General features: G+C 56.1%; 1 protein-coding gene across 2 annotated transcripts; it reads right to left on the reverse strand.

Annotated features, from left to right (window-relative positions):
- Nucleotides 1-6,266: 6,266 nt before the first annotated feature.
- On the reverse strand, nucleotides 6,267-11,190 carry LOC111151811 (mitochondrial rRNA methyltransferase 1). Of its 2 annotated transcripts, none has more exons than XM_022510027.1 (5): nucleotides 10,509-11,190; nucleotides 10,216-10,309; nucleotides 8,299-8,431; nucleotides 8,079-8,198; nucleotides 6,267-7,842 (listed from the first exon to the last, which is right to left on the reverse strand). In XM_022510027.1, the coding sequence occupies exons 1-5, from the start codon at nucleotides 11,075-11,077 to the stop codon at nucleotides 7,685-7,687; spliced, it is 1,074 nt and encodes a 357-aa protein (XP_022365735.1). In that variant the 5' UTR covers nucleotides 11,078-11,190; the 3' UTR covers nucleotides 6,267-7,684. The 2 variants fall into 2 exon arrangements, with proteins under 2 accessions (XP_022365735.1, XP_022365734.1); XM_022510026.1 differs by having other exon boundaries at nucleotides 6,267-7,867.
- Nucleotides 11,191-11,904: the final 714 nt, after the last annotated feature.

The raw sequence follows: 11,904 nt of genomic DNA on the forward strand, positions 1-11,904 counted from the left end.
ATCGGCCTCCAGCAGCCACACTTGGACGCCCAACCCAATCGATAACCAGCGGCTGCCATCGATCAGCCCCCAGGGTATCGGGAGCCAGGGGAGAGGCAAGTCAAGGGACAGACAGGGTATGGAGACACAGCCCCAGAAAGGGAGCAGCAACAGGGAGCCCCCCAGTGACATGCATACAGTCCAGAGATCATCAAGAAACAGGCAGAGCTGAGAGAGGGACTCCAGACCCCAAGCTAGGAAGGGCAAGGAGGCAGACACAGAAGGGAGGCCCCTGAGAAGGAAGGAAGACATGGGCAAGGAAGAGTCCTTGAAGGCCTACTACGTGCCACGAGCATCTTTTCTCAAACCCCAGCACAACCCTGGGAGAAAAGTTACTGATGCCATTTTATAGGAAGGACACCAAGCTCAGAGGTTAAGAAAGTTGACGGAGGCCCGAGCCTTTATTTGGGTGCAGGGCCAGGATTAAAACCTGTCTGGGGTCTCTGAGAGTTCAGGCTCTTTTGCTGCATCCCTTGGTACTCCATGCCATCTACTCTGGCCTCCCTGCTGGGGCATATACCCCACAGCTGAGTGGGGGGCTTTGTAGGGATGGTTCAGGAGAGGTGGAGCAGGGAGAGGGGCTGGGGGTATTGCGGGTGGGGGGGGAGGCTGGGTGTGGTGGGGGTGTGGGGAGGGTGGCTATGTGCGGATTGGGCTTGGCCTCCCCAGCTGCAGGCCTCCTGGTGGATGCTTGAGCTGGAGGTCCTCTCCTGCCAAGCCCCGCTCCTGACCCTCCATCCCCCACCCCCTCCAAACCCTTCCGATTGCCTCCGCATGAGTTTAGGCAAGTTACTTAACCACTCTGGGCCCCAATTTCCTATCCAGTGCTTACACCAAACCTTCATGAGGATTAAATGAGACGAGGCTTGTAAAGTCGTTAGCACATGGTAAGTACGTGATAAATGTTAGCACCATCACCGTACCCATCACCATCATCATCCTGCTGCACGCGCTCGGCTTCAGGATCCCATACCCGCCACGGCGAGACTGTTTGAAGTATGCGTGTTGGCCTCAGGACTCTGATGCAAACAAGATCCAGCCCCTCGCAGTGCCTGACCCACCGCTAGTCCCCCCATTATGGGAAGGGCATCTGTGCAAGACCCAGATACAGATGGGTCTCAGCAGGGCCGAGGGCCGAGGGGTTCCGCAGAGCATCCCCTTGCTCTCCATTAGCTCCTTTGTTTCAGAGAATCAAGAGCAGCTGCGGCTGGGGAACCATTTGCGTCTTGCCTTCTCGGAAAGTGGGAGGGGAGGGCCAGCGGGAGTTGTGCTGAGATTTGCCCGAAGCTGACAACAGAGGATGAGGGGGAGGAAGCTCATCTTCAACCTCAGGACCCATTCCCGTGTTCATTTGTGATTTTTAAACCTTCTGTATGTGCCTGGCCCTGGGCGGGCACCAGGGAATATAACATGAGGAAAGCTCATTCCTGCCCTGCTCGGTAAGGGACGGGAGTGGGTAGGGGGCTCCCAGAGGTTGGAGGGGCTTTCAGAGGTCTGCAGGGGGCCAAAGGGCTACTTGCAAGAAGGAACCAAGCCCCACCGTCTTGCCGCCCTCCTGGCTTGCGGACTTGGGCCTTGGTTTCTCCTTTCCAGAGGAAACTGCTCAGCCCACTGACATTTTTTTGAGACTATGGGTCAATCACAAAAGGTGACACTTTTCATGGAATCTCTCTTCAGACACCCGCAAACCTCAGCGGGGGAAAAAAAAGCCCCTGAGTCTGAAGGGAAGGGGAGAGGCAGAGGTGGCGGGAGACAGCCAGCTGCTGGGGGGCCAGGGCAGGGAGGGAGGCGCTGGCCCACTGCTGGTGAAGGGTGTCCTCGGAAATGGAATATGGTGGCAGAGGGGGCACAGCGGGGGGCGAAGGACAGCCATTTCCATAAAAATCCTTCTTGGAGTGTCTGGAGGGGGAACCTGGTTTAGAGGCTGCCTTCCCAGGGCTCAAGATCTAAATCTCCTGGTCCTAATTCACCGACCAGCCCCACTCCTTTTCCCAGTCTGGGGAAGAAACTGGGACAATTAACTGGGGCAGAGCTTTCGCCCTTTCCTGCTTCTCTAAACGTGGTGGCTCCCCCACCCCCACCGGCAGGCGGCTAAACAAGGTTCTGCGGTTTAGAAAGATAATTCAGAGAGCAGGTGTGTTTGCAAAGCAACAATGCTGCCATTACTGAGCGTTCGCAGCTTCCTGGGCCCCGCGCTACTCCACCACAGGGATGGTAACCCTGTTGGATAGAAGCTAGAGAAGAAGTCATCCCGCTAGGAAAAGGCGGATCGGGACTAGAACCCAAGACCGTGCTGCTCACCCCGAGGCACAGATTTGAAAGGAACAAAGTGTCCAGATCAGGATGCCCTGCGGCTGGGGGACTAGAACTTACCGAGGACAGGTTGATGGGGGAGGGAAAAGAAAGGGGGGAGCCTCAGGTACTGTGTCCCCTGACCAGGCTTCCAGGACTGCGGGGTGGGGGATGGGGGGTGGGGGGACAGTGACAGCCTCCTGGCCAGTGGCCACCTCTCTGCCACATAAAACCCTCTCTGTGTGCATGGGAGTCCAGACCTCAGAGCGGGCCACACTGAGCTCCGGCTGCGTAGGGGGCAGTTAGAACTTTCTGGAGCACCTCCCCCAGTAGGATGAGCTGAAGACCACCAGGGAGGTGTTAATGAAACCGAGAAGCTGTGAACAGACCCAGGAGTGATTCCAATCTGACACCTCCATCCTAGCCCCCACCAGTAATGAGCTGGGACCTGCCCTTCTCCCCAGAGAGGAGGGTGCGGGGAGAAAAGGAAGCTCTTGGGCATCTTTGTAGCCTCAGAGGCCTCCCTTCTTCCTCATCGTCACCATCACCATCTTACCATCATCATCATTTTCACCACAATGAAAAGCTCCCATTATTAATCACTACTGTGTCCCATGCACTGTGCAAAGTCCACTTCCTAAGTCCAGTAATGAATCATCTCAATGAGCTGTGTGGTAGGTAGCATCCTTGTCTCCATTTTACAGGTGGAGAAACTGAGGCTCCGCTGGGTTAAGTGACTGGCCTGAGGCAGAGCCAATGTTTGGACCCAGGACCGTCTGACTCAGAAATCTGCATTCTTACTGCTTTTGCTACTGCACCTCTGGGCATGGACCCACGAGGTCCTCAGTAGGAAGGTGGGTGGAGTAGAAACGTTCCCCTGTCTAGAAACAGAGGAGTCCAACCCTTGGGACTGGGGGTTGGGGGGACGCCCTGGTGTGGGGAGCTCACACCTCCATGCAGGGAGGCCTGTACGTGTGGACCCGAGCCGGAGCTGGTGTGGTGAAGAAAGGCAGGGAGCCCAACCTGTATCCAGAGATTCCAGAACCAGGGAGAAAGAGGGAAGAGCCGGATCCTAGCCCCACCACTGAGCCTCATACTCTCCCAGCCCGCTCTCTCTGGCTCCTCTTCCCCTTTGTGAGCAATGGGAGTTGGACCAGGGTGCTCCAAGGAGGGACCTCCAGCTCTGCCCACTGCCTGGGGAAGGGGATGGAGAGGGACATAGGCCTAAAGATAGTGTGTGTTTGTGGGGGGGGGGGCTGTTAAGAAGACCCCTGCCTCTGGTCCTGGAGGGAGGGGCTGAGCAGCTCCAAGAGCAGAGGGACTGGAGTCCCATGTTTGTAAACATCATTAATCAGGGATTAGCAGATGGGCATGCTAATTGCACCTGTGGAAGCCAGAGACCTCAAGGTTGATTACATTTACAAACTGTGGGGATCCCTGGCGCCTGGCCCTGCCAGAGTGATGGGGGAAGGTCTCATTTAGGACCTCAGCCTGGGGGAGGGAGCTGGCAATTTAGCCTCCTGCCAAAAAATAAAAATAAAAATAATTCCAGCCCTGCAGGGGGTTGGAGGTACTGGCCACAATTCGGCTCTTCTGGAATACCAACCTTCTGAGCCCCTTCCCCTCTTGGCTGAGGAGCCCCGAAAAAGGAAGATCCTGCCAATGTCATTTTAACTCCCTCCCCTCTCCGACTCCCTCCAGCTGCTCTCAGGGGTAAATCGTGTGTTGCAGCTGGAACAGGCCCTGGACTCTCTGGGGAAACTGAGGCCAGGCTGGTAGCACAGCAGAGCCAGTGCCTTCGGGTGGGGCAAGAACAGCTGCCCCGCTCCTCCAGGACCGGGAGTGTGCGAGCTCCTGGAGTCCGCACCCCAGTGCAATGACGCGGAGAAGTTAAGGGTATGTCCACACTCATGCAACTAGCAAGTCAGAGTTGGAACTCAAAGCAAGCACTACCTAACAGCCAGGGTCACGTTCTTTACCACCCCTGCTCCTCTCTGGCTTCATCCTGACCATGGCCTCCAGGAGATGGGCCCCCAGCAGGCCCCGCTTCATAGCCGGAGCCACAGCCTCCCCGCGGCCTGTGTATCTCCCCAAGCTTGCTCTGTGGCATGCCCCGGAGGCCACCCCAAGGAAATCCCCACCATCCTTGGCCTTGGGGTCTCAGGTGCTTTCTCTCTGCCTTCATGCCTAGTTTACAGAACTACATATCGATGAGTGCTCGGCGGGTAATTCTGGCCTCAATACCCTTTGATTCGAGCGAATCTGCCTTCCCAGAGGCCATCCAGGGTGCTGCCCAGGGAATGAAGCAGTAAGAGTCCCCCTTGCGTGGCAGGTAGCACTGGGAGTGGCCCTCTAGATGGTTCAGACTCCTGGGACCGGAAAGCTGATGAACCCAGCATGCCCAAAGCTGGTTTGATCCAGACACTACACAGGAGTCTGTGGGCAGGAGAGCAGGCTGGGAACCCCGAGGAGCCCTAACCTCACCATCTGGGTTCCAGGCTGGGTTTGGCCATAGAGAGTAGAGCTCGATTCTGTGCTGTTCGTGTACCTGTACCGTGACATCTCCATTCGTTTTCCTTAAACCCAGGAGTCTGGATTCTCCTGAGACTCAGAGCTGAGCAGTGGTGTGTATCTATACCCATATCTCCATCCACGTGTACACATGCTTGCTCGTTTATTCTGAAGACTTGGCTCCTGGGATTGTAAGCCTGGCAAATCCCGGCTCTGCCAGGTGAGTCAGCAAGCTGGGGCCCCGGGAGAGCGAGGATGTTGTTCCCATCCAAAGGCCCACAGTCTCCGGACCAGGAAGAGCCCGTTTCGGTTCCAGAGGGAGTGAAGAATTCTTAGTCAGGGAACAGCCAGCCTTTTTTTTTTTTTTTGGCCCCTGTTCAGGCCTTCTGTTGATTGAATGAGGCCCACCCACACTGGAAAGGGCACTCTGCCTCACTCAGTCTACCAATTTAAAGTTTGTTTATTAGTAATCTGTTTATTTATTAAAAATCTCCACACCCAACGTGAAGCTCCAACTTACAACCCTGAAATCAAGCGTCATGTGTTCTTCTAACTGAGCCAGGCAGGTGCCCTCAACTTCAATGCTCATCTCATCCAAACACACCGTCACAGAAACACTCACGGTAACGTGTGACCGAACTATCTGGGGATCCCATGGTCCAGGCAACTCCACACGTGAACTGAGCGGTTCTATGCACGTCTGTGTTATCAGGTGCTGGTCCTGGGGTGCGCAGAGCTTGGGTGTCTAGAATGCATTTTACTGAAACTTTCATTTCTACAGATCCTGGTTGGGGAGGGGCCAGCGGGAGCAGGCACTGAGGGCACTATCCCCATCCTACAGATGCTAGGAAGTCGTCCAGGCCAGAAACCATGGAACTGGGACTGAACCCAGCACCTCCCTGAGAACCTTAGGGACAGAGGAAAGGTCAACTGGCCCAAACCTTCAGACATGCGTTCAAAAGCACGGGGGCAGAGGATTTAGATGGAGTTTCTTAGACATGAGAAGGCGGTTCGAAGACCAATGATTCTTGACCCCAGCAGCACACTGGTATCAACTGGGGAGCTTGAAGAAACACGGGACTGGTCTCCTTCCCCTGAGATTCTGATCGCATTAGCCTGATGCCTCTGGGCATCTGGAACAGTAAAGGTGCCCCCCCCCCCACCACCGCCACTGCCATGCACACCCTCAAGCCCATCTAAGGTGTAGCCAAGGTTCAGAACCACATCAGGCCTGTGGCCAAGAGTGCAGCAGGGACGGGGGAGGCCATTAACATGCCCAAAGCTGCACTGTGCCAGAAGAAGTCAGAAACTGTGTGGGAGTTGACGCCGGACAGCTCGAGGGGCCCGATGTGGTAGAGAGATCTGAGGAGTTTTACAGAAGGGTTTCTTCCTCTTCCTTGAGACAAAAAATTCTGACTTTAGAGCAATCTTAAGCCCTTTTAATGTCTTTCTAAACTGACATCCCCACCAAAATTCCAAGATAAATTCATTCCACAGAGAAAAGGGAGCTACAATTTACTGAGTATCACTGTGAAGGGGGCGCTGAGCGAGCTCACGTTGCCCTCTCTGTCCTGGCATAACTCGGGAAGGTAGGGTGAACCCCCTTTCTGGACGAGGAGACTGAGGCTCAGGTGGGAAAGGAACTTGCCCAAGGTCACACAGCAATCAGAATTTGAACTTGGGTTGTCGTCCTCCAGATCCAGGCTCCAGAGCGGTGGTTCTCAACTAGGAGCAACTGTGCAACTGTGTCCTCCGTGGGGGCGTGTGGCCATGTCTGCAGACATGTTTGCTTGTCACAACAGGGGGCAGGGCATGCCACCCGCATCCAGTGGGGGAGAAGCCTGAACATCCTACAGTGCACGGGACAAGCCATCACAACGAATGTCAAGACTGCCGAGGTCCAGAAACCCTGTTCCAGTGGTGTTCAACCAGGACTACACAGCAGACGCATTCAGGGCCTTTAACAATTCTGATATCCAGGCTGCCCTCCAACCATTTACATCAGGTTCTCTGGGGGTGGGTCTCCAGCGTCAGTTGTTTCTGAAAGCTTGCCAGATGGTTCCAATGTGCAGCCAAGACTGCTCTAAGCTGCTTGTGCTGGGGGCTTCTGCTCCACTTACGGGACCCTGTGGGAGAAGACCAAACCCGCCTGTATAATTGACAGCGACCCTGTGCTCACTATCTCAGAGGACCAAAGGCCAGTTCTGGGGTTCATCGGTTCCCTTCTCAGAGGTGCACCGATGGGTCACTGGGGAGGGGGTTCTGGAGGGCCAGGGAGGAGAGAGGCGTTTGCTAATCTTTTCCTTGCCTCTCTGGGGGCCATGGCCCAGCTTCTCCCCAGGTAGCCACATAGGCTGCCGCGGAGACTGCGGATCGAAGAGCGAGGCTGCCACCTAGTGGAGGAATAGGACACAGCGGCCCAGGTGATTTTATTTGATCCTCACAAAGACCCCTGGCAAGGCAGGCGCAAAAGGAGGAAGCCCCCACTGGGGCAGGGTTTGAGCCTGGATTTGTACCTGTCTCATCCACAAGAGAAACCCGGGCCTCTCTCTACATTCTCACACTGGTTCAAGAGGAACAGGACACCTGGACTGGCCTGCGCAATTCCCTTCTGATGTCTTGACATCCAGGCAGGGCCCAGGACATCCTGGAGATGAACAAGCCGCCACCTCCAACCACAAGGCCAAAATCAAATCAGGAAACAACCTTCCTCTGGTCTCTTCTGCAGAGCTCCCTGCCCCCCAAGACAGTGGTTAGTAAACAGGGACCTGGGTGCACACTCGGGTAAGAGACTCCAGCACATTTGAGGGTGAGAGTATGTGTGCCCTCAAGCACACACAACTCAGTCCAAGTCAGCTCCCATTCTGCTTCTCTTGTTCTGATCCTGAGGACAGTCCTGGGTGCTGCGCCAGTCCAGGCCCTTCTGATGTGGTGGAGGGTTCTCGGGGGTCTTGGAGAAGGTGCTCTCTCTTCCCTTCCCCAGGGGAACCTTTCCTCTGGCTGCAAATGGAGTGAAGAAGAATTCCTGCACCAACAGACAAAAAGGCCAAGGGGAAGGGAGAGGATGGAGAGAAGGAAGGACCACTGGCTGGCAGTCCCTTGTTTTATCCTCGAAAGGATACACTTCCCCCTCTGGCACAGAAAGTGACTGAGACAGAGAAAGAGAAACTTGTTTAGGGTGAAGGAGCTGCGCGTGGGGGATCAGAGGACAGGAAGCCGGGCCACAGGAGACTCACCTGCAGCCACGGAGACATTCAAGGACTCAAGTCCAGGAGGCAGCTGGCGGCCAGGCAGGATGGTAAGGAGAAGCTGGCAGGAGGCTTGAACTGCCAGGGACAGGCCAGAGCCCTCGTTCCCTGCAGGGCACAAGACAAAGGGTTAAGGAGGCCCCAGCTGGACACACAGGTGCTTGGGACATGCACATCTGAACACGGAAAAGCAGGGCCATCTACCTACCCAGCACTAGGAGAGTAGGCCGGTCCCAGAGGAATTCCAAGCAGCTAGTGATGGGGATATCAGAGGACGGGGAAATCTCAGGCCCTGGGCAGCTCACTGTGCCAGCCACGAGCCAGCCCTGCCGGGATTTGGCCTGACAAAGAAAAAAATCAAGTTCTAGCTCACCAAACTTTCATCAGAGCCCCAGGAGAGGGGCTGGACTTGCCCGTATAGTCACTGATCCCTCAATTCAGTCAATAGTTACTAAGCCCTTAGAATGGACAGGCTCTGTTCTAGGCTCTGGGGACAGGGCAGGGAACGAAACAGGCCAAAATCCCAGCCACCCAGCAGAAAGGTGATTAGGGTGGGCCTCACTGAGGTGACACTGGACAGCAGGGGTGCCTGGGTGGCTCAGTGGGTTAAGTCTCTGCCTTCGGCTCAGGTCATGATCTCAGGGTCCTGGGATCAAGCCCCACATTGGGCTCTCTGCTCAGCGGGGAGCCTGCTTCCACCTCTCTCTCTGCTCTGCCTACCTGTGATCTCTCTGTCAAATAAATAAATAAAATCTTAAAAAAGAAGAAGAAGAAGGAGAAGAAGAGGGAGAATCTAGGCAGAGATGAGTAAATGCAAAGGCTGAGAGGCTGGTGCTTATGAGGAACAGCACACGGCAAGGTGGTGGCCTGCAGGGAGGGAGCAGCTGGGACTGGAGAGGGAAACAAGGGGCACCTAAGGCAGGACCACAAAGGCCACTGGGAGGACTTTAGCTCTTACTCTGGGAGAGCTGTAAAGGCTTTGAAAGGTTTTGAGCAGAGGTAAGATGGTCTAACATGTTCCAACAGACTCACTCTCCCAGCTATGTTGATAGCCAACAGGAGAAGAAGCCTGGTGAGATCGTTTCCACACTAATACAGGCAAGAGAGGCAGGAGTGGGAGCTGAAGCAATGGGGAGGCTTGGTGGGAATACAAAAATAACTTCAAGGTAAAACCAAAAGAATCTGCGGGTAGGTGGGCCATGGGGTGGGAGAGCAGGAAGAAGAATCAAGGCCATCACGGCTCCAGGCCTAAACAAAGGGATGCAGTCGCCCTTGCCTGGTCTGGGCAAGCCTAGAGAAGGAAATGGGGAGTTTGAAATGCCCTCTGTTAACAAAAGCAGCTGTTCAATCTGGGGCTCACGAGTAAGATCCAGGCTAGGATGTACACCTTGGAGGCATCCAAGTATAGGTAGAATTTAAAGCCTTGAGACTGGATGAAACTAAGAAATGAACACATAAGGAAACAGATCCAAGGACTGGGCCTGGAAGCCTTGAGGGGGTTGGCTGGTCAAGGAAGCCGCCAAAGGCAAGGCAAGACTGCCCCCTTGTGTCCAACAAGAGAAGCACAGCTGAAGACCGAAACCTGGACCAGGAGTGGGGTTTCTTAGGTTTACCCCTTCCTGGATATCAAAGTTGTTTCTTATTGTTGTTGTTGGTGGTGGTGGTGGTTTGTTTGGGTTTTTGATTTTTTTTTTTTTGTGGGGGCAGAGGGAGGGGTAAGGCATAGATTAGTCTGTCCTTGTTCAAACAGCCTTTCAAGCTGGGCCCCTACTGCAGGACTCCTGGCCACCAGCTTCCCACAGCTGATCAAAAAAAACCATTTCCTGACAACCTACTGAGAAGGCAGTGAGGCTCTGAGGTACACTAGCCTCAGGGGCAAGAGGTACGCCTGGGGAAGGAGTGAGGTAAAGGGAACGAAGCTAGGAAATCTCTAACTTCAGATTCTGCTCTATTTATGGTTTCGAAAATTCCAGGATCCCTCCCTTCCCAAAGGGATTTGGAAGGACGTAGGGAACGATGCCAACATCCTCCCCTTCCTCCATCAGAGGCTAGATGAGTGCCCTCGGAGAAACTGAGCTTGGCTCATTTCTGTTCTTTTACTCACCGCCCCCCTCCCCGCCATTACCTGTAGAAAACCGGCTAGGTCATCAGTGGAGAACACGTCCATCACCTCCATAGCCCCGGCGCTCGCTTTGCTGACTACTGGAGTGAGCGGGCAGCTGTAAATTTCCCCACGACCCGCTTTAAGCTGGGAAATCTCAACCCCGGTGCCCTGCCCTGCCCTCCCCTGGCCCCCCAAGGGTTAAGGGTGACAATTCTGGCGATGGGGAGGGCTGGCTGAGGAATCAAGGATCAAGGAGCTTAGAAACTCGGCTGCGCCCCAAACTGGGGCACATGGGGAGTAAGGGACGACCGTGCCTGTTTCTCCCGGTGGTGATGACTTTATCCACTCCGAGGAAGTGAGCAGAACGCAGCACGGACCCAAGATTGCGGGGATCCTGGAGCCTCTCGAGGACGAGCCACAGCTGCTGGGGGTCGTCGCCTGGCCTCGCCTCCCCGACCTCCATCCAAGGCCGAGGCTTCAGCGGGCTGACCTCCATGCAGACGCCCTGATGGACCTGGGAGCGGCACACGGCGTCCAGCTTCTGCCGTCTAAGTCGCAGAACTGGGATGTCCCGCGCCTCTGCCACCCGGAGCAGCTCGGCCCGCTCTCCCTGCAACCCGGACCTGCCGGCCTGGAGCAGGAGCCTGGCCACGCGGCGACGGGCGGCCCGCAGGGCCAGGAGACAAGGGGACAGGCCAAACAGAAGTTCCAGTCCCCGCTCAGAGCGCGGAGTCGGCGCCAGGTCATCCAACAGCAGGCGTCTCAGCTCCTCCCCGCCTGGCCGCTCCTCACGCCCCGCCGCTCGGGAGAAATGACGCGCGAGGTGGCGACCCGAGCAACCCCAACTCGAGACCCCGACGGCCCAGAGCAGTGCCATGGCCATTGCCCCTGCAGCGTCATCAGGAGCGCTCACTCCCGCCGGTGCCCGCTCCCGGCTCCCCAGTACGGAGAAGGGGACCAAAGGTCTGGACTCAGTCGAAAAGACTATCCAGAACCAGGGAGCAGAACCACAGCAGGCCCCTCCCCGCCTCCCACGTGGGCTACCGCACTTCCGGGTTCAGGCGGCCCGCCCCCTGCCCGCAGACGCACTGCGCGAGCCTGGCCGCCAGGCCGTGCCCACAGCGCCTCCCACAGGGCTGGATGAGCAGTGGCCCCCTGTAACCGCCGCCCGCTGAGCCACCCTTTCGGTTCCACGCCCTTCCAGGTCCCAAGAGGCCCCTGAGGCTGGAGGGCCACACTCACCGGGGCACCAGCAAAGGCCAGGTGTTCAACGAGGTCACTGGGGGTGACTCCCTCCCAACATCCAGCCCACCGCCCGGGTGCTGGTGATTTTCCTTAGAAACTTCTGCATCCCAGCCTCTCCACTGCTCTGTCAAACCCTCAGCATCCGTCAGCGGGATCCCAGCAGTAGCTTCCTATCCCGTGGTGGCTGATTCTCTAAGTGACAGCTCTGTGCCTGTCCCACGCCTGCTGATAAGCCAACTGATGCCCTTGGCCCACAGCCCACGGGTCACGGGCAGTCTCCTTGCTCGGCACTCAGACCTTGGCTGATCCCGGAGGAGCTTCCATTCCATCCCCGTCTCACCACCGCACTGTGTTTGTTCCATGTGGTTCCCACAACACTGCCTGCTCAGTCAGACTCCCACCCTGGTCTCCACTGTTGTCCCCTTTCCTGGCTGGCAAACTCCTACCCATTTTCAAGACTCAACC

This window comes from Enhydra lutris, unplaced genomic scaffold (assembly GCF_002288905.1).
Source record: "Enhydra lutris kenyoni isolate GAN:26980312 unplaced genomic scaffold, ASM228890v2 scaffoldscaffold26, whole genome shotgun sequence".
In the NCBI taxonomy this organism is placed as follows: domain Eukaryota; kingdom Metazoa; phylum Chordata; class Mammalia; order Carnivora; family Mustelidae; genus Enhydra; species Enhydra lutris.

Bases quoted from the DNA above. Each gene is read 5' to 3' on its own strand.
- LOC111151811 (XM_022510026.1), bottom strand. From the start codon at position 11,077: ATGGCCATGGCACTGCTCTGGGCCGTCGGGGTCTCGAGTTGGGGTTGC. The intron at 10,310-10,508 runs GCACGGTCGTCC...GGAAATTTACAG, and splicing joins ATCACCACCGGGAGAAACAG to CTGCCCGCTCACTCCAGTAG. The intron at 7,868-8,078 runs GTGAGTCTCCTG...CTGTTGGTGCAG, and splicing joins GAATGTCTCCGTGGCTGCAG to GAATTCTTCTTCACTCCATT.